The sequence below is a fragment of the Hyla sarda genome, chromosome 3 (genome assembly GCF_029499605.1).
Source record: "Hyla sarda isolate aHylSar1 chromosome 3, aHylSar1.hap1, whole genome shotgun sequence".
Taxonomy (NCBI): Eukaryota; Metazoa; Chordata; class Amphibia; order Anura; family Hylidae; genus Hyla; species Hyla sarda.
This window is the reverse complement of record NC_079191.1, coordinates 286,429,186-286,451,979: the sequence shown is the minus strand read 5'-3', so window position 1 is coordinate 286,451,979 and position 22,794 is coordinate 286,429,186. Positions and strand designations below refer to the sequence as shown.

Below are 22,794 nucleotides of genomic sequence, written 5' to 3'. Positions count from 1 at the left end.
GCTTGCCGTAAGAAATGCCTCACCTCTGCTCCCAGTCCCATCTGTCGGGCCTCAGTGTCTCCTCCTGTGCCTGGTCTCCCCAAGGCTTATCAGGACTGTGCCGTGCCTCCTCATAGCCCCCGTCCTGGTGACACTCTGCCCCGTGCCAAGCTTCACCCTCTGCCCTCCCTCCCCATTCCCACTCCTGTTGAACTGCCTGCCTTTGAGGAAACCCTACAATCGCTTCCAGTGTCCTCGTCCCACATGAAGCAATTGCCGGACAAAAAAAGGGGGAGACCTAAGGGGGGGGGGGGGGTACTGTTACGCCGAGCACTCCGGGTCCCTGCTCCTCCCCGGAGCGCTCGCGGCATTCCTCTCTCTGCAGCGCCCCGGTCAGACCCGCTGACCGGGAGCGCTGCACTGACATTGCCGGCTGGGATGCGATTCGCATAGCGGGACGCGCCCGCTCGCGAATCGCATCCCAAGTCACTCACCTGTCCCGGTCCCCGGCTGTCATGTCCTGGCGCACGCGGCTCCGCTCCTTAGGGCGCGCGCGCGCCAGCTCTCTAAGATTTTAAGGGCCAGTGCACCAATGATTGGTGCCTGGCCGAATTAGCCTAATTAGCTTCCACCTGCTCCCTGGCTATATTACCTCACTTCCCCTGCACTTCCTTGCCAGATCTTGTTGCCTTGTGCCAGTGAAAGCGTTTAGTGTTGTCCAAAGCCTGTGTTCCAGATCTTCTGCTATCCACATTGACTACGAACCTTGCCGCCTGCCCCGACCTTCTGCTACGTCTGACCTTGCCTCTGCCTAGTCCTTCTGTCCCACGCCTTCTCAGCAGTCAGCGAGGTTGAGCCGTTGCCGGTGGATACGACCTGGTTGCTACCGCCGCAGCAAGACCATCCCGCTTTGCGTCGGGCTCTGGTGAATACCAGTAGCATCTTAGAACCGTTCCACCGACACGGTCCACGCCAATCCCTCGCTGACACAGGGGATCCACATCCAGCTAGCAGAATCGTGACAGATACACAGTGTGGTTCTTTCAATAATGACCAGACACAGTCATAACACCCAGAACTGGTAACATCCAGTTGTCAATATATTCATACACTTATAAGGCTAGCAATACAGTCCCCGGGGAAATAAAAAAATAAAAAAAACAGACGCTGCCAAATACTCGCCGCATCCCATTCATTCAGTCAGATAGTGACTCCGGTCACCTCATTTTTTAACCATATCAATTTTTATTGCCGGACTGAAAATCGTGGTAGGCCAGGAAATAAAACTGATATGGTTAAAAATGATGACTCCGTTCGGCCCATACAAGATAAATCGTGTTGTGAATGTACCCTTAGAGGAATAAAAAAGGAATCACACATTGCAGAATCCTACTATAAGATACTTTCAAATTGTTTGTTTGTAAAGAAGACAATCATGAACAAAAATTCTGAAATGACAAGATGAATACTTGATACTTGCACAAAACGTTCCATGCATCTGAATAGGAACAACCAATATCTGTTGCCACAATCCATGTTGGATTTTCCCATTAAGGAATTTTACAATTCTATCGAACGGTTCAATTAACTTTTCTCTTTTTGGGGCCATGATTTATTTTAATGGGTTCTACAGCTTGGTAATGTCTGTTAATGCTTTCTCTTTTAAGGGTAGGGTAACACGAAACAGTTCCGCAGTATATTTTACGCTGCACATCTGCCGATGACAGACCCTACAGTGTGCCTCCAGCTGTGCCTGCTTGTAGTAGCAATCTGCTGATACGAGCAGACACACAGTGTTCTGCAAGTCGCCACGCATGCACAGTGTACTTGCACACATCACAACTGCTCTCGGCCTAACTCTTACACTGAGCAGGCGCATGGTAACATTGCTGGTTATGTATACTAGATTTATAGGGACAGAAGGTTGATCCAGGGATTTATTCTGACTGCCATATTTGGAGTCGGGAAGGAATTTTTACCTCTAGTATGAGTTTTTTTTTTTTTTTGCCTTCCTCTGGATCAACTCAACTCAATAGGGACTTATTAGGGTTATAGGTTGAACTTGATGGACTGGGTCTTTTTTCAACCTTATGAATTATTATTATTATTATGGTGAGTCGCAGAGCAGGCAGGCAGGCAGAGCTGGAGGCACAATGTAGGGCGGATCCGCAATGTAAAATATGCTGCTGATCTGTTCCGTGTAACCCTAACCTCCTTGCATACTCATCTGCATTTTTAGACTAGTAATTTGCATTGCTAACACAAATATTGGCACAAAGAAATTTCTTATTTTTCAACATTGAGAGATTCCAGATTTTTTTCATCTATTTAATGATAAAATACAAATGCTATATATTAAAATATTTTTCCATAGAATGTTAAGCTTTTAAACATATTTTTTATTAAATCTGTGATTTGTGCATTTGTAAAAGACCTGTTGTAAAAGACCGCTAAGTGTTTGCTAAAATAGACATGTCAGGAGAGTTGACAGATCCTCTTTAAACAAAATTGCTCCAGAATTTATTTACTAAGAAATGCTATGTAAATATCTCTGATGTTTTATTTTGCTCATGAAGCGTAGTGTCTCGACACATCAAGGACCTAAAGTATAGTTCGTAATTTTGCCAAGTCTGTAGTTTTCATCCAAAGGTCACTATGAATCAGGAACATTGCTGATGTAAGCAAAGGGCTAACTGCAATGTGTTGAGTGTGTACGTATGAAACAAGAATATTACATACCTCAAAAGAGAGTGGATGTTACCTAGTATATGGAAACGGATTTAGTGGAGATATAATTTATTTATGATGTAGAACAATGCTCTGTTCACATTGGAATCATGGAGCCATGCCAGCTTTCACGGATCTGTTTTGAAACAAATCATCTTAATCTTGAAGGTTCCCATTTACCTCTAAAGGCTCTGCCAGGTTTTGGTCAGGATTTTAATTTTTTTGAATGCATGAACAGCACTTTAGACTATACTTTCTCTGCCGACAAAAAAGGAACAAAGACTGGGCAGAACAGAGCAATGATGTAAGGTACGCCTACTGTTAGCTAGATCTAGAAGTTTAACATTTTCTGAACCCTGCGATTTGTGTGGAATTATCTGACAATCTAATGTGGTTTAATGGCATTCCAAAAGGTAGTGTTATGTGCTAGCCATTCAAATAAGTAACAATAGAATGCATAGGTAAGCCTGGTTCCCAAGAGTATGACACACTCTTACAGAGAAGGGTGGACATCATAAAACAACTCCTTCATAGATGATGATGCTGATATTATATTATTAATAATGATAATAATAATAATAATAATAGTGATAATAAACACAGAACAAAGGAGCATGCTTGCTTTGTAAAACATAGGCATTTTGGTCCTCTGTGCCTGCAAAAACGCAATCACTACTTTCAGGAATTAGGCTATTTTTTGCTTTACATCTGCACTGGGCTGAAATGCTGCCAGCCAGGGTGCTCTCCCATGCAGATGGACTATACCACCGCTCGCCAAAACAAGCATGGAGTGTGGTAGTTGCCTGCGACACCTTTACACTCATGAGGCCATCATATGAAGACATTTTCAAGGTTACCCATTGGTATTGCCAATAGTAGCAGTGCTTGCTGATTCAAAACATGTATGTTCTGGTGGGGGGGTAGCCCATTAACACACTTGCCATGAGTAGTGAACTTTTGGTATATAGACAGAGACCATAGATTGGAACCATTGTCCTTTCATTTTATGTATATTTGTGATTCGCGGACACACAATATCCCATTATATTAACCCATTGGTAGGTAGTTGATCATAAAAAAGTGTATTGTGGTACTCCAGGCAATGTTGTATTTAATAGTAATGTGTATGGGTCCTAATATGTGCCCACTTTATCATATTCATTAGCACCTATTTACCCAATTCTTAATTAAATTGTGTAGTAACTAGAGCTGGGCGGTATGAGCAAAAACATGTATCACACTATTTTTGTAAGTGATGGCGGTTCCACGGTATTTAATGGTATCCCCCCCCATGTGTCCTGGGCACCGCTTCTCTTCCAACACCTCCGCAATGAATTATCAGCTGCGCTGTCCCCACATCTGTCCCCACATCATGTTACCCGCATGCGCTCCTCTGCTCATCCTCCTAGGAGTTGCGGGCTGCCGGTGCAAGAAATCTGTTCTGTACTACAAATAACGTTTCCCAGGCTGCAAAAATAAACAAAATAAACTTCAACTAACCTGCCTACGTTCCCCTGTTGCTCTGCTACCGTCTTCACTGTCCTGCGCTGATGTCCTCTTGCTGTTTCCTTGGGACGGGAAAGTCACAGAGCCGCCAGCCTATCATCGGCTGCCAGCCTATCATCGGCCTGCTCCTTACATGACAGTGGGCTCAGCCTATCAGCGGCCATTGCTGTGGCCAATGATAGGCTGACGGCTCCCATCTCCAGGACCGCAGCGGAGGGACCGTGAGGCCGGTAACTGGGAACGTCAGGAGATGAGTTAAAGTTTATTTTGTTTATTTTTGCAGCCCGGGCAACGTTATTTGTAGTGCAGATTTCTAGCGCCGCCAGCAAGCAACTCGTAGGAGGATAAGCAGAGGAGCGCATGCGGGTGACATGATGTAGGGACAGCGTAGCTGATAATTCATTGGGGGGGCGGAAGAAAAGTAGAACAGTGATTGCGGGTCACATATGATTAGTTCCCCCATGTAGGGACAGCGCGCTGCGGCGGATAATTCACTCATTCAAGGGGGGGGGGGGGCAACAGGTACTGCGGTATGTGCAAAATTCATATCGTGCAGGAATATCGGTATTAACCGGTATACCGCCCAGCACTAGTAGTAACCGCATACACCAGTGTTTAATTTTTATGTACAGTACCCACATGTAGGTGGTAAATGGTATTTCACCTTCTAAGACCAGGCTGAGGTAGATACTATATACGCACTTCTTTCAATTTAGCGCTGGTGTATTTCCTTTTAACCCCTTCAGTTAAAGGGGTATTCCAGGCCAAAACTTTTTTTTATATATCAACTGGCTCCGGAAAGTTAAACAGATTTGTAAATGATTTCCATTAAAAAAATCTTAATCCTTCCTATAGTTATTAGCTTCTGAAGTTGAGTTGTTGTTTTCTGTCTAACTGCTCTCTGATGACTCCCGTCCCGGGAGCTGTGCAGTTCCTATGGGGATATTCTCCCATCATGCACAGCTCCCGGGACGTGACATCATCATTGAGCAGTTAAACAGAAAACTTCAGAAGCTAATAACTATTGGAAGGATTAAGATTTTTTAATAGAAGTTACAAATTTACAAATCTGTTAAACTTTCCGGAGCCAGTTGATATATATAAAAAAAAGGTTTTGCCTGGAATACCCCTTTAAATTCTACTTGAGCTATCAGAGTTCTGGATAATAGCCACTCCCCTTACCTCTCCCCATACATATGAAGTTGACATGGTGGAGTGAATTTAAAGGGGTACTCCGGTGGTCAACATGTTTTTCCGTTTTTGACTTACCCTATTTGTTTTGTTTCATGTCTATTCTTGTTCTATTCTTCCAGTTTTTTGCTGTGCTGAAAACTACAAATCCCAGCATGCCATATGCCTTGCTGGTTTGGGGCGGCTCCTTTTTTTTTTTGTTCCGCCCTTTACCCACCCTACTATTTTCCGGGTCGGCTCCCTTATACACAGCACACTAATATAATCAGCCCTGGTTGGGATACACTGGCATTCACACACAAAAGGGACTACAACTCCCAGCATGTGTCATCCAGGAGCCTTCAGTCTGTGGTATAACACCAGCATGCTGCCTCTGTAGTCTCCTGGGGGTTGTAGTTCATCACACCTCTATAGGGCATACACCAGTGTTTCCCAACCAGGGTGCCTCCAGGTGTTGCAAAACTACTACTACCAGCATGCCCGTACAGCCAAAAGCTGTCTGGGCATGATGGGAGTTGCAGTTTTGATACAGCTGAAGACACCCTGGTTGGGAAACAATGCACTTTATTTGTAATATACTGAATAGGCTAGGCCAGTGTTTCCCAATCAGTGTGCCTCCAGCTGTTGCAGAACTACAACTCCCAGCATGCTCAAAGGCTGTCAAGGAATGCTGGGAGTTGTAGTTTTACAACAGCTGGAGGCACACTGGTTTGGAAACACTGGTGTAACATGATGTGTATGCTGAATAGGCTAGGACAGTGTTTCCCAACCAGTGTGCCTCCAGCTGTTGCAAAACTCCCAGCATGACCAAAGTATGGGAGTTGTAGTTTTGATACAGCTGGAGGCAGACTGGTTTGTAAACACTAGCATACACACACATAATAGGGACTACAACTCCCAGCATGTGTCATTCAGGAGTCCCCCCCCCCCCTCCTTCACATATAGAAATCATCCCCAGTACGAGATTCATTCTCCTGCAGTCTATACGTCCCCAGCACGTGCACCTTGTTATCCCTTCACATAACACTTCCTCCCCTTCACATACATCTTCTCTGTCTTCTTTCAGTGCAGACCTGCGTCCTCACAAGACAAAGCGGGGGGGGGGGGGGGGGGGGGAGATGAGGAGCTGTGTAGGAGCTTGTTGCTCTCATGCACAACTGTGACCTCCTGGAGGGGGAGATGAGGGGGGCGTGGCCTATCTCTGTCATGCAGTTTTGAAAGAACAGAGAGAAAAATAAACATGACATGTTGTCCACAGCCTAATCCTAACCTGTGGACAACAGTCAGAGATCGAGCACAGAACTACAGAACTTCCTGGCCCACAAACAGGTAAGAAAAAAAGACACATCCTACACAAATATATAATACATATCAATTGCAAAAAACATGAACATTAAAAGAAGATGCAATATAGCCAAAAATATTACCACCGGAGTACCCCTTTAAGCCTGCATCTGGAGCAGAAAGTCAAAGAGGCACATAGTGGCCAAAGTGGGCTTCCCTACGTGTTGAATTTACTTCAATTTATAGCAGCTATTAATTTACATGGCAGCTCCAAGTAGGGCACAGAGAATGAAATGCTGGTCTTAAAAATTCCACCCACCGTACATCATAAACATATATACTGTAAATTGGGCTATAAGAGATACATTAGAGACAACCATATCTTTTTCATAATAACTATCTAACTGTAACTACATTTTCAGCATAGGTCTTTGAATATCTAGCACAACCTGCATAATGCTGTCCTTCGATTTAAATCTTACTGTCTGGCTATAGTTTTAAACACTTTATGTCTTCTATTAAGTGGTTACTGTAATAAATGATAGATGATGCAATCTACCATAAATCAGCATGTAGATCACAGCACTTGCTTTAGTGCTCTAAACTGGCATTAAATGTGGAGGAACTTCCACCTAATTAGTGAGAATAGATGGTGCAGGGAGATTATTTTAATTAAATAAATGTGAAAACAGCTGAGCAATCAGACATAATATCATATCATGTTTTCTCTGACCATCAAAATCCCTTGATACCAGTTTACTATTCGAAAATACTATATCTACCCCTACAATTACTATAAGCACAATTAGAGAAATATAGAATGGCTGAATGTATAATAAAGCAACTTTCTAAATAGTCTTCCTCAAAGAATTTCTACCACTTAGCTGCTACTCAGAAAAAGAGAAGATGATTCTTTCAGATAAACTTACTATTCTCTAATTGCCAGAAATAGTAGCATGGAGAAAAAAAGAGTTATACACCACTTCAAAAAGTGGACAGGAAGGAGAGCAACATTGGAGGGCAGCTCACAAACAAGAAAATGAAACTGTATGTTGTAAAACAATGAATTTGTCATGTAATCCAGCTGGAAAATGCCTAATTCTACTACTCTGAAGAGGACATAAGTGAGCGTGGAATGACCATGTAATATCCAATTAAAGAAAAATACATAAAAAAAAGAACCAAGTCAACTGATTGCATATTACATATTATTTTCCTATTACTAAACTTTTTAATGAGAGCTTAAATAGTTTAAAAAGCCATTAAAAAGAAGCCAGAATGTTAATAACCAAGAAGTCCTTATGTGCGTTACTAGAGCCATTCATAATAGAGCCTTTTTATTATTACTTACAAACCAAGCAGCAAACGCTTTCATTCTGCAACAGTTTTAAGTGTTCCGACATTTATATCTGAATAGGTTGGATACTTATACTTATTCTTATAAATCACTTTTAGTTTACTAAATATAATTCAGGTCTTTGGCTCTCAAAAGAATTTTACTTTCAGCAGCACTTCATGCTAAAAATCAACTATAGCTGTGCGACTACAAAGTAACTGACAGGTTGAGTAAGCCAGGAAACGCACAAAACATCAATATTTGCTGTTCTGGAAGTACCTTGCTGTTACCTGAAACAATTTTCTCCTTAGTTGCCTGAAAAAAAGAGAAAACAAAGCTAGCAGGTGAGACTATTAGTATTTGTTTCTAATTCTCTTAGGGATTAAAGTGTAGCAGATGTAATTGGGAAGTGTGATAGTATACAGTAAAGCCAACGGCACTCCAGACAAAATTGATTGTGTAATACGCTTCAGTTAAATATTTCTAATCAACCTCCTTATAGTAGTGCCAAAACGCAATGCAATCTAAATGTGTGCAATACATGTAATCCTATGCAAATGGAAGCAATTCTGAATTCCAGCACAGTTCCACACCGATTTACAGTATCTGACACAATGGCATAACTGGTATTTGTAAGCCTATCACTGGAAACAAAATAGGTATACAGCACAGAATTGTTTACTAAGGATCAGACAATACAGAATTGAAACACTTGTCATCCTATGTGAAATTTGTATAATTTTGCAATGGTGAATTAGGCCTAATTGGGCAATTTATGGAAAAACCAGATGATAAACTGTGATATCAATATAAGCTAGGCCAAATGACTTAACTGCTCTGTACTGACAAACTCAGCAGAATCGCTCTTGTGCTGGCTTCAAAATTATCTTTTCCTTTCCTAGAGGACGCAGGGTGTAAGTGTACGCCCTGGCTGCTTTGTTCTTATTGCACCAGGGCATGTGCGATCTATGAAGCCAGCGCAAGAGCGATCCTGCTGATGCCTGCTATTAACCTTTAATACTGATCATATCCCAGAAAAAAAAATGGAACAACAAGTGATCATAAAGCCACATATATGCAAAAGTGTCACAAACAAGGGGTAATCAGTTAACCCCCTTATCTCCTCTGCGTCTCGGACAGGGATAAATCCAATTCCTCTGTAAAATCCAAAGTAACAAAATAGAAGTCTAGCGCAGGCTCGATGCTAAATTCTTTATTTAAGGATCATGCAGAGATGGACAATGCACAAAGTGACGCATTTTGGCCGAGTTATGCAGAGTTAGTCTTACCATGAATATGGCTGAATAACATAGAGTCACTTTATACATATGCAAACATGATACAGATAAAACCTACAGACCATGGCGCAAAAAAAAAAAAAAGCCATCGTACATACATGTATACAGAACAATAAGAAAGTTATAGGGGGCCAGAATATTGAAATGTTGAATATACTTATTTTGTTTAAAAAGTTAACATCGTCTTAGTATCTTTTTAATCATTCTGACGTTTTAATTGTATTGGCTTGCAGTATAAAGAGAACATGTTAGTTTTAAAAAAGTGCACTGTGAAAAAACTAAACTTGTGGTTTGCTTTTCAATTTCCCACCATAATTAATATATTTAATAGTTTTGCAATACATTTTATGGTAAACGTACAATCATTTGTCTCTGACATCTCCAATATGAGGATAATCTGCCTCAAAAGCAACAAACGTTACTGATCAAAATTTCACTACCAAGAATGATAACAAAGAGTAGAAAAATCACTCTTGCTCATGTATCTGCTGACATTTACAGTGGTATTTTAAAGAACAGTATGCGATAAGACTGGTCAACAAGGCTAATAGAAAACCAACATCAAACAACTATATATATATATATATATATATATATATATATATATATATATATATATATATCCTCAGCAGCTTTTAAACTTGTCACATGTCTTCCTCTCTACTTCATTTTATGCCCTTTAAACGTTCCAAGCAAACATGTGAACTGGAATGTGAGAATACACAAAGCATGGAAAAAGCCCAGCAAAATGATTCCATGCTTTATGCTGTTTTTATATTGTATCAGGTGTTATTAAAATGTTGTGTTGTCTGTTTGTGTGGGACTTTTTGAAGCAGAAGGAATCTGACAGAACAGGAAAACACCAGGAGGTTGAGCAAATAAAACAGACCTCCACTCGGCAAGATGCAGAGTTCCTGCAGTGATTTAAATGTGGTATCGTGAAGTGAGGAATTGTTTTATCTGTCCAGCAATGTATCAGTCATGACCAAATGCGTAGAAATAATGCATGCAGCATGGGCGTAATTAGACTTTAATGCACAACTGAACAGTGGGATATCGCATGTGGCTAGTAAATCATCTCACAGTGATATAGGGTGCGCCAATCTGACTAGTTTATAATATGTGCTTAAATAAAACATTTGTTTTGTTATCATTACCTTTTATTTTTACTCTCAGTATGTTCACTGCTCTGCACAGTATGTTAGTTGATGTATACCAGAACAACAAAGTAATGGAAAGGATATAGGTAATAAAGATGTGTTATAAAATATTCTTAAAGTAAATAAGAAGAGAGACATTTTCAGTATACAACCATGTATTTTTTTATGGAGCATACAAAATGGCAACATCTATGTTTTTTATGTATTATATTAAGGTATAACTAATGTATTATATGTAGAAGGCATTCTACTGACATACTCAAAATATCAACACTACGCAGCTAATCATCCTATTATGTGCGCACAGCAATGCTCAAACAGCATTTATAGCTTTAACATTTTAAATGGGTGCTGTCAGATACAAAAACTTTTTGGCAAAACATGAACCTTTCTAATGTTATTTCCTTTTTTTTTTTTTATAGAAATCATGACTTTGTCCAAGCTGAAGCACAGGCATGGACAAAGTCCAGTAAGTGAGGGTGGGCTAGCACTCCTCTGTGCTCTCTCCTGTCTGATAGTATTCCTCTCTGCTCTTTCCGGTCTGATAGTACTCCTCTGTGTTCTCTCCTTTTCTGATAGGACTCCTCTGTGCTCTCTCCTGTCTGATAGTACACCTCTGTGCTCTCTCCTGTCTGATAGGACTCCTCTGTGCTCTCTCCTATCTGATAGGACTCCTCTGTGCTCTCTCCTGTCTGATAGCACTCCTCTGTGCTCTCTCCTGTCTGATAGCACTCCTCTGTGCTCTCTCCTGTCTGATAGTACTCCTCTCTGCTCTTTCCGGTCTGATAGTACTCCTCTGTGTTCTCTCCTGTCTGATAGGACTCCTCTGTGCTCTGTCCTGTCTGATAGGACTCCTCTGTGCTCTCTCCTGTCTGATAGTACTCCTCTGTGCTCTCTCCTGTCTGATAGTATTCCTCTCTGCTCTTTCCGGTCTGATAGTACTCCTCTGTGTTCTCTCCTGTCTGATAGCACTCTGCTGTGCTCTCTCCTGTCTGATAGTACTCTGCTGTGCTCTCTCCTGTCTGATAGTTCTCTGCTGTGCTCTCTCCTGTGTATATATTTGCAATGTTAATGCATATAGTCAAAAACGATGTGGAAACCTAGCCATCACATCTACATGAGCTTGATGGACATTTCATTCCAAAACTATTGCTGTTAAAAAAGTGTGTGGCCCCTTTTGACACTATAAATGGTCTAACTCTTCTGGTAAGGCTTTTCACAAGATTTTTTTTAAAGTGTCTGAAGGAATTTGTGTCCATCCTGCAAAACAGCATTATGAGGTCAAGCTTTAATGTTAGGCATTAACGTCTGGCTCACTAAGTATGTGGTTAAGTCATGTAGTCAAGATCTGAGATCTGTGTAGGCCACAACTTGTTACTCAAGCTACTTCACACTAGTGCTGGGCTGTATACCGGATCATACTGAATACTGGTATGTTTTTCCTGCACGATATGAATTTTTCCTATACCACAATACCGGTCGGGCTCCTCCCCCTCAAATGAATAAATTATCAGCCGCAGCGGCTGTCCCCACATCGGGGAAATAATATGTTCCCCCTTTCCTCCTGTGAGCCGTTGGCGCTTTAAATTAATGAGATGCGGGCCGCTGCGCTTTAAATGGTTAAGTTGCCGGCGCTTTAAATCGTTACGTTGCTGGCCAACGGCGCTTTAAATGGATAAGTTGCCGGCCGACGGCACTCAAAATGGTTAAGTTGCCTGCCGCTGTGCTTTAAATGTTAAGTTGCCAGCCGCCTGCGCTTTAAATGGTTAAGTTGCCGGCCACCTGCACTTTAAATGGCTAAGTTGCCAGCCGCCTGATCTTTAAATGGTTAAGTTGCCGGCTGCCTGCACTTTAAATGGTTACATTGCCGACCGCGGAGCTTTGAATGAATGAGATGCGAGCCGCGGCAAGCTGTCACCTCCCCCTGCAAGCGCTAAAAGCCTACACTGATCAAAGTAATTTGTTTTCCCAGGTATGGCATTGTATTACATGTTTGTCTTGTGTGGCCATGTCATACTGGCAGAAATAAATTTGTGATACTGTATAGTGCCAATTGATACATCAAATTCTCTCTTGGAAGCAATGCATCGTTCAAGAAATTACTTTAAAAAATGTTAGATTATCAAAGAATTTTTAATTTGTAACAAATGTCTGTGTCTCTGGATGAAATCATAGGCACACAGACACAAGAGTACAGTATGGGCCCACACCGGCTTATACTATTGTTTAAAATACCATATTTTAAATCCATACAACACACTAAAGTAATAAAGCAGTGCATATGAACTACAGTACATAACCGGGCAAGCACTGTTTGCTACAATGTAAGCTATTATTTTTGTTCAAATAAATATTGTTCATTTTTAATATGATAAAGGGGGTTACTACAGAGCTACAAAATTATGACATTATAATACTGGTTACTAAACTAAACTGCCTTTGCCCCTTTATCTGCTGCTTTCTTGATCTCATGCTGAAGAAATGTCTTATTGATTGTCTCCAATACATAGATGAGCTTTATCCAATGATGTCGACAATTCTGCAGGTTAATTAGTTCTTTGTGACCTGCTCCAAGGATCAGAGATTTGGAATTGAATTCTCCAGAGCAAACATTTTGTATTATGTAAAAATTATACATAACCAACACTAGCTTTCATTAGAAAATACATACTGTACAGTGCTTCAGCCAATGGATTACAAAAGCTAATTTTAGATACCATGCTGCTAATGTAAAACTAAATAAACTAAATTAAATGATTAATTTCTTGTTGTATATGTAAGCATTCAAGATACAGATTAGTGAAAATGAAACAAATGTGTTCTATTCCCTTTATATGGATGGAAATCATTATATTTGGGCACGGAGGCAAATTGCGGGTTCTGCTGCAATTGTTTTGCTCATTTACAATAACTGTTAAAAATAATCCTTAAAACAGTTCTAGTGCTTGAAAATGTATTGCATTTGTTCTTATTATGCTAAACATGCTAAAACACACAGTTTTTTCCATGATTTAAAGACAAACTCTCAATTGGAGCCACTGTAAATATTATGCTCATATTTCTCATGATTATAAAAACAGTAAAAGTTGTCCTACAAAGGTGGTGGAAAAGCCTCCCCTCTCATAAAAATTAAGATCATTCCATTTCTCTTTTTGTATCACCAAGTGTGGAAGTGTCCAAGCTATTAAAATAATAATGCTTATGATCCCCTACTGTGAACGGGGTAAACAAGAAAATCTCAAAAGTCCAAAATTGCTCAGTTTTAGTTACATCACATCCCAGAAAAAAAAAATAGGCCGAAAACAAAATGTGACAAAAGTGACCAAAAGACATATATGCGCAATACTACATATCATAGCACAAAAATTTAGCCTCATACAGCCCTGTATATGGTAAAATAAAAAAAAGGTTATAGGAGTTCAAACAAATATTGCAATTTTAAACATACCTATATTGTTTAAAAAGATTTATTAAAGCAGTACAGTATTAGAAAACATGTAACCATGGATATCGTTTTAATCATATTGTTCCACAGAATATAGTTAACATGTCACTTTTACCGTGAAGTACACTTCAAGGCAGGGAGGAAATAAAGAAAAGCCAAAATAGGAAATTTGTGTCCTCAAGGCCAGAATGGGCTGTGTTCTTAAGGGGTTAAAAACATAGGGATCTCTTCCCTCCATGGCCAACTCACCGTTTATACAGTATCACTATGCAAATACTGCATCCAGTGGACATAATACATAATTGATGTACGCTGGTCTGCAATAAGTAACCTAAACAAGTCCATCAAGTTCAACCTATATCCCTAATGAGTCCCTACTGAGTTGATCCAGAGGAAGGCAAAAAAAACTCATACTAGAGGTAAAAATTCCTTCCCGACTCCAATATGGCAGTCAGAATAAATCCCTGGATCAACGTTCTGTCTCTATAAATCTAAAATCCATAACCTATAATGTTATTACTCTCCAAAAATGCTTCCAGACCCCCTTTGAACTCTTTTACAGAGTTCACCATGACCACCTCCTCAGGCAGAGAATTCCACAGTCTCACTGCTCTTACAGTAAAGAACCCCCGTCTGTGCTGGTGTAGAAACCTTCTTTCCTCTAAACGTAGAGGATGCCCCCTTGTTATAGATACAGTCCTGGGTATAAATAGATCATGGGAGAGATCTCTGTATGGCCCCTTGATATATTTATACATAGTTATTAGGTCTCCCCTAAGGCTTCTTTTTTCTAAACTAAATAACCCTAATTCTGATTATCTTTCTGGGTACTGTAGTCCTCCCATTCCCCGTATTACTCTGGTTGCCCGTCTTTGAACCCTCTCCAGCTCCACTATTTCTTTCTTGTACACTGGTGCCCAGTACTGTACACAATATTCTATGTGTGGTCTGACTAGTGATTTGTACAGAGGTAGAATTATTTCCTTGTCGTGGGCATCTATGCCCATACTAATGCACCCCATTAGTTTATTTGCCTTGGCAGCAGCTGCCCGACACTGGTCACTACAGCTAAATTTACTATTAACTAAGACTCCTAAGAGAGCGCATGCGCGCAGCTCGCGGGCAGGATGTGCCTCATGTGAGCTTCATACCGACCTGAGCCTCCAGACGTTCTCAGCGCCGTGAAATGACAGATAATGGTCTTTAGCTATAGTCAGAAACCTGTTTCCTTTATGAGATTCACAGGTCTCAGTCTCCCAATTTATATCAGGATAGTTAAAGTCCCCCATTATTATTAGTGTAGTATCTGTACTGCACTGTTATTCCACAAAAAATGAGTCACTTAATTTAAGTAAATTAGTCACTTAACTTCTGATCCAGGCTTTAGAAATCAAGCGCAGATAACACTGATCAATGCGATGATATGGCATAGCAGTGATCACTGTAAGTGATCAGTGGGTGCAATGTTAGTGTAAAAAAAAAAGTTAATAAATGTGATTTAACCCCTTCCCTAATAAAAGTTTGAATCACCCCCCTTTTCCCACTTAAAAAAAATAAACTGTGTAAATGAAAATAAACATATGTGGTATCGCCATGTGCATAGATAAACCTCACGGTCAATGTATGCGTAAAAAAATTCCAAAGTCCAAAATAGCATATTTTTGGTCACTTTTTATACCATTAAAAAAATGAATAAAAAGCGATCAAAAAGTCAGATCAAAACAAAAATGATACCGATAAAATTTGTTGCAAAAAACACACCATGGCGCAAAAAATTTGCCCTCATACCGCCCCATACGCAGAAAAATAAAAAAAGTTATAGGGGTCAGAAGAAGACATTTTTAACCCCTTAAGGACCGAGCCCTTTTTACCCTTAAGGACCAGAGCATTTTTTGAACATCTGACCACTGTCACTTTAAACATTAATAACTCTGGAATGCTTTTAGTTATCATTCTGATTCCGAGATTGTTTTTTCGTGACATATTCTACTTTAACTTAGTGGTAAAATTTTATGGTAACTTGCATCCTTTCTTGGTGAAAAATCCCCAAATTTGATGAAAAAAATGAAAATTTTGCATTTTTCTAACTTTGAAGCTCTCTGCTTGTAAGGAAAATGGATATTCAAAATATTTTTTTTTTGGGTTCACATATACAATATGTCTACTTTATGTTTGCATCATAAAATTTATGAGTTTTTACTTTTGGAAGACACCAGAGGGCTTCAAAATTCAGCAGCAATTTTGACATTTTTCACAAAATTTTCAAACTCCCTATTTTTCAGGGACCAGTTCAGTATTGAAGTGGATTTGAAGAGTCTTCATATTAGAAATACCCCATAAAAGACCTCATTATAAAAACTGCACCCCCCAAAGTATTCAAAATGACATTCAGTAAGTGTATTAACCCTTTAGGTGTTTCACAGGAATAGCAGCAAAGTGAAGGAGAAAATTCAAAATCTTCATTTTTTACACTCGCATATTTTTGTAGACCCAATTTTTGAATTTTTGCAAGGGGTAAAAAGGAGAAAATTTTTACTTGTATTTGAAACTCAATTTCTCTCGAGTAAGCACATACTTCATATGTGTATGTTAATTGTTCAGTGGGCGCAGTAGAGGGCTCAGAAGGGAAGGAGCGACAAATGGTTTTTGGGGGGCATGTCACCTTTAGGAAGCCCCTTTGGTGCCAGGACAGCAAAAAAAAAAAAAAACACATGGCATACCATTTTGGAAACTAGACCCCTCAGGGAATGTAACAAGGGGTAAAGTGAACCTTAATACCCTACAGGTGATTCACGACTTTTGCATATGTAAAAAAAAAAAATATTTTTTTACCTAAAATGCTTGGTTTCCCAAAAATTTTACATTTTTAAAAAGGGTAATAGCAGAAAATACCCCCCAAAATTTGAAACCCAATTTCTCCCGATTCAGAAAACACCCCATATGGGGGTGAAAAGTGCTCTGCTGGCGCACTACAGGTCTCAGAAGAGAAGGAGTCACATTTGGCTTTTTGAAAGCAAATTTTGCTCTGGGGGCATGCCGCATTTAGGAAGCCCCTTTGGTGCCAGTACAGCAAAAAACAAACAAACAAACACATGGCATACCATTTTGGAAACTAGACCCCTCGGGGAACGTAACACGGGGTTAAGTGAACCTTTATACCCCACAGGTGTTTCATGACTTTTGTATATGTAAAAAAAATTTTTTTTTTCCCTAAAATGCTTGTTTCCCCAAAAATTTTACATTTTAAAAAGGGTAATAGCAGAAAATACCCCCCAAAATTTATAACACAATTTCTCCCGAGTACGGCGATACCCCATATGTGACCCTAAACTGTTGCCTTGAAATACGACAGGGCTCCAAAGTGAGAGCGCCATGCGCATTTGAGGCCTAAATTAGGGACTTGCATAAGGGTGGACATAGGGGAATTCTACGCCAGTGATTCCCAAACAGGGTGCCTCCAGCTGTTGTAAAACTCCCAGCATGCCCAGACAGTCAGTGGTTATCTGGCAATACTGGGAGTAGTTGTTTTGCAACAGCTGGAGGCTCCGTTCTGGAAACAGTGGCGTACCAGACGTTTTTCATTTTTATTGGGGAGGGGAGGGGGGCTGTGTAGGAGTATGTGTATATGTAGTGTTTTTTACTTTTTATTTTATTTTGTGTTAGTGTAGTGTAGTGTTTTTAGGGTACAGTCACACGGGCGGTTCACAGTAGTTTCTCGCTGGCAGCTTGAGCTGCAGCAGAAAATTTGCCGCAGCTCAAACTTGAAGCCGGATACTTACTGTAATCCTCCGCCCATGTGAGTGTACCCTGTACGTTCACATTGGGGGGGGGGGGGGAGACATCCATCTGTTGTAAAACTACAACTCCCAGAATGTACGGTCTATCAGTGCATGCTGGGAGTTGTAGTTTTGCCACCACTGGAGGCTCCGTTTTGGAAACAGTGACGTACCAGACGTTTTTCATTTTTATTGGGGAGGGGGGCTGTGTAGGGGTGTGTTTTTTACTTTTTATTTTATTTTGTGTTAGTGAACAGTCACACGGGCGGGGGTTCACAGTAGTTTCTCGCTGGCAGTTTGAGCAGCGGCAGAAAATTTGCCGCAGCTCAAACTTGCAGCAGGATACTTACTGTAATCCCCCGCCCATGTGAGTGTACCCTGTACGTTCACATTTGGGGGGGGGGGGGGGAGAAACATCCAGCTGTTGCAAAACTACTACTCCCAGCATGTGCGGTCTATCAGTGCATGCTGGGAGTTGTAGTTTTGCAACAGCTGGAGACACACAGGTTGTGAAACACCGAGTTTGGTAACAAACTCAGTGTTTTGCAACCAGTGTGCCTTCAGCTGTTGCAAAAGCTACAACCCGCAGCATGTACGGACAGCGGAAGGGCATGCTGGGTCTTGTAGTTATGCAACAGCCGGAGGCATACTACTTTGGCTGGGGATGCTGGGGATTGAAGTTATGCAACAGCTGGAGACACACTGGTTTGCTACTTAACTCAGTGTGCCTTCAGCTGTTGCAAAACTACAACTCTCAGCAGTCACCGACAGCCAACGGGCATGCTGGGAGTTGTAGTTATGCAACCACCAGATGCACCACTACAACTCCCAGCATGCACTTTAGCTGATTGTGCAAGCTGGGAGTTGTAGTTATGCAACAGCTGAAGGTACACTTTTCCATAAAAAAATGTGCCTCCAGCTGTTGCAAAACTACAAGTCCAAGCATGCCCATAAGGGCATGCTGGGAGTTGTGGTGGTCTGCCTCCTGTTGTTGCATAACTACAGCTCCCAGCATGCCCTTTTTGCATGCTGGGAGCTGTTGCTAAGCAACAGCAGAAGGCTGTCACTCACCTCCTGCTGCTGCTCCACGATGCCGCCGCACAGGTCAGTCCCTCGCCGCCGCCGTCGCTCCTGGGTTCCCGATCCCACCCGGGGTGCACGTCCCGCACCCGCTCACGTCCTCCGGAAGAGGGGCGGAGCGGGTTGCGGGAGTGACACCCGCAGCAGGCGCCCTAATTGGTCGGCCGGGAAACCGGCCGACGAATCAGGGCGATCGTGAGGTGGCACCAGTGCCACCTTACCCCTGCTGGCTCTGGATGTTCAGAGACGGCCCCGATCAGCCAGTAATTCCGGGTCATCGGGTCACTGGAGACCTGATTGACCCGGAATCCGCCGCAGATCGCTGGACTGAATTGTCCAGCGATCTGCGGCAATCGCCGACATGGGGGGACATAATGACCCCCTGGGCGATATGCCGGGATGCCTGCTGAATGATTTCAGCAGGCATCCGGCCCCGGCTCCCCTCCGGCTAGCGGCGGGGGCCGGAAATGCTCAGGGCGTATCCATACGCCCTCGGTCCTTAAGGACTTGGAAACGGGGGCGTATGGATACGCCCTATGTCCTTAAGGGGTTAAACATTAAACAATTAAAAAATTTTGTGCATGTAGTTATCATTTTTTCCAAAAGTAAAACCTATGTATACAACCTAAGTAGGGTATCATTTTAATCGTATGGACCTACAAAATAGAGATTTAAAAAAATGTACTGCTTAGAAACAGAAGCCCCCAAAAGTTATAAAATGGCATTTTTTCTTCAATCTTGTTGCACAATGATTTTTTTTATTTTTTGGTTTCGCTGAAGATTTATTTGTAAAATGACTGATGTCATTACAAAGTAGAATTGGTGGCGCAAAAAATAAGCCATCATATGGATTTTAGGTGCAAAATATAAAGTGCTATGATTTTTAAAAGGTAATGGGGAAAAAACGAAAGTGCAAAAATGGAAAAACGCTTGGTCCTTAAGGGGTTAAGGATTTTATTATATCCCTACTTCTTGCCTATGGATCTTTGTTGTATGTACCTTATTGTTCAGCTATACAATATTTCAGGCCACCATGATGTGGACAGGTCAAGCATAAGTGATGGCTGCATCTTTAATGGCACCAGTTTACATCTTGCCAGAAGTCCATTATCTCCAGAGAGTCATCAAAGAATCAATTTAGTTCATACTATTTTGTCTTAGTTGAGTTGATAAAATGCCTGAATAGCTAAGACAGCTTGGCTAATGCACTGTCAAGCAATAGTATTAAGTTGAATGAATGTAGCAGGAGGTAAAAAAAAGTATTCATGACAAAATGTTAACAATTTCATTGCCTATAAAATATATGTATGTATAGAAAGTTGTAAAGGTATAAATATGCCTGTCTATCTATTGCATATGCATGTTATGGTTAAAATGACATTTTATTCGTATATACAATTACAATAATACTTAAAGGGGTGTTCCAGGAATTTTTTTTTATTTGACTATGCTACAGGGGCTGTGAAGCTAGAGTAGTTCGTAATATAGTGTCTGCATCTGTGTGTGACGGTTTTCTCACAATTCTTCTGTGATTTTCACTCCAATATTTATTTTTACCAGCATACAAAATGACTGTTGTCTCAGATTTTTCCCAGCTTGCAATGAGGCCAAGAGCTGACTCACTAGTCAGCTGATGACAGGGAGCCTGTCTGCTTCAATGGGTGGAGGGATCAATCTGCAACTAATGCAACAGCTGTAGGCACCCTGATTGAAAACCACACTGGTTTGAATGGATGCAGCTCATTTATGTTTCAATGGGTGGGGTGGCTGATGTGTGGGAGGGAGGAAGATGAAATTGTGGGATTTGTAGTCAAAAAAAGAAAAAAGTCAAACAGGAAATACCAGTTCACAAACAGCTAGCCATAGTATAATGGTAATCTCACAACATAGCCATTTAGCCCCAAGATAAGCGCAGATCCTTCCTAAGCATGTCCATTACTGTCAGCCAGGTACATTCTAAAATCACCTTATGCTGGATAACCCCTTTAATTTATTTAGGTTTTATTTTACTACTTTAAATGATATAGACTTTATTTTTTTTTTTTTTTAAACATCTGCTCCATTCACCCTCCGGTTTCATTAACATTATATTTTAATAGTTCAGATATTTACGCACACAGCGTATGTTTATGTTTTTTTTGTTTACATTATTTTAACAAAAGGAAAAAAGGGGGATATATATATATACACACACACACACACACACATATTATATATATATATATATATATATATATTTACTAAAATTTTTTTTAAAACTATTTTCAACATTGATCCATTGTTATCCCTGCTCTGCTTCTCCAGCCTGCTAAAGCAACCTGGAGAAACAGAATGAAGATGGGACAGCACAGAACAGCTAGAGAACCTCTGGCCATCATGTCAGCTTATCCGGGACTAAACAACATCCAATTCCATTTAATTATGTGTACAATAGTAAAAAAAAAAGTAAAATGTAAAAAAAAAAAGTGAAAAAATTTTGAAAACATATACTGTATTTATCGGCGTATAACACGCACTTTTTAGGCAAAAATTTTTAGCCTAAAGTCTATGTGCGTGTTATACGCTGATAAGCCGCTGCAATACAAGGATTGAAAGCGGGCGCTTTAAAATCAATGAACTGCAGCGGCTTTGCAGGTGCAGAGACAGCCAGCGCTGCCGGCTTATCTGCCCCTGCCTGCCCTGGGGTCTAGAGCCCTGCTGCCGGCCCTTCTCCACCCCCTGGCTATCGGCGCCGCTGCCCGTTCTCTCCCCCTGACTATCAGTGCCGGCACCGATAGCCAGGGGGAGAGAAGCGGTGCCGGCAATGGGGCAGCGGTGCCGACAGACGGGGAGAGAAGGGGCAGCGGCACCCATTGCCGGCGCCGCTGCCCTGTTGCCTCCCCCCATCCCCGGTTGCATAATTACCTGTTGCCGGGGTTGGGTCCGCGCTGCTTCAGGCCTCCGGTGTGCGTCCCCTGCGTCGTTGCTATGCGCTGCACGGTGCGGAGCATGACGTCGGCGCCGCTTCTCTCCCCCTGGCTATCGGCGCCGGCAATGGGGTGCCGGCACCGATAGTCAGGGGGAGAGAACGGGCAGCGGCGCAGATAGCCAGCGGGAGAGAAGCGGCGGCAGCAGGGCTCTAGACCCCAGGAAAGGCAGGGGGAAAGAAGCGGGCAGCGACGGCCTCTCTCTCCCTGCCTTTCCTGGGGGTGTATCGGGGTATACACGCGCACACACACGCACCCTCATTTTACCATGGATATTTGGGTAAAAAACTTTTTTTACCCAAATATCCTTGGTAAAATGAGGGTGCATGTTATAGGCCGGTGCGTGGTATACCCCGATAAATACGGTAATAAAATGTGAACAATAATATAAAAAAAATGTGGAAAAAAAATTATAAAATAAATTATATCTATCTATCTAAATAATACACCCCAAAACACACCCAAAAATAGTCCCCCCAAAAACATCAATATGTCCTGCAAAAAAGAGTCTTCACACAATTGCGTCAGTGAACAAATAAAGTTATGGCTCACAGAATATGGCGACTTACAAACGTGATTTTTTTTTTACAAAAATAGTTTTTATGCTATAAATCAGTGATGGCGAACCTATGGCACGCGTGCCACAGGTGGCACGCCGAGCACCCTCTGTGGGCACGCGGCCATAGTTCGCCATGGATGTCTTTCAGGGCACACCGGATGGCCGGGCAGTCTGGGGAATGTTTAAAAAATGCATTTTTTTTTTAATTTGCCGCTCCGGCCGCTCTATCCTCCAGCCGCTCTATCCCCCGTCCTTCGGCCGCTCTATCCCCCCTTCCTCTGGGCCGCTCTATCCCCCCTTCCTCCGGGCCACTCTATCCCCCCTTCCCCGGCCACGCACACTGCTGCGCTAACTGCAGGCGAAGGGGCTGCCCCGCAGCTGCGCACATCTCCTTCCACCTCCTGAGATGCTCCTGCCCGCAACTCCTGGCACCAAGTGTCCATTCCTCGGCAAGTGGGCGATGGTGCAAAGTGTGCAGCAGATGGGA

At 41.7% G+C, this 22,794-nt stretch overlaps 1 protein-coding gene across 4 annotated transcripts in view; it reads right to left on the bottom strand.

Annotated features, from left to right (window-relative positions):
* Positions 1–22,794, bottom strand: part of PACRG (parkin coregulated) — a 634,469-nt gene that overhangs the window by 505,611 nt on the left and 106,064 nt on the right. For 2 of the 4 annotated variants that reach the window (XM_056566798.1, XM_056566800.1), the window contains exon 2: positions 8,303–8,338. The exons of the other annotated variants lie outside the window; for them this stretch is intronic. In XM_056566798.1, the coding sequence (XP_056422773.1) occupies positions 8,303–8,338 (36 nt within the window). The remainder of the gene's footprint in view (positions 1–8,302; positions 8,339–22,794) is intronic. 4 annotated transcript variants of the gene reach the window in all.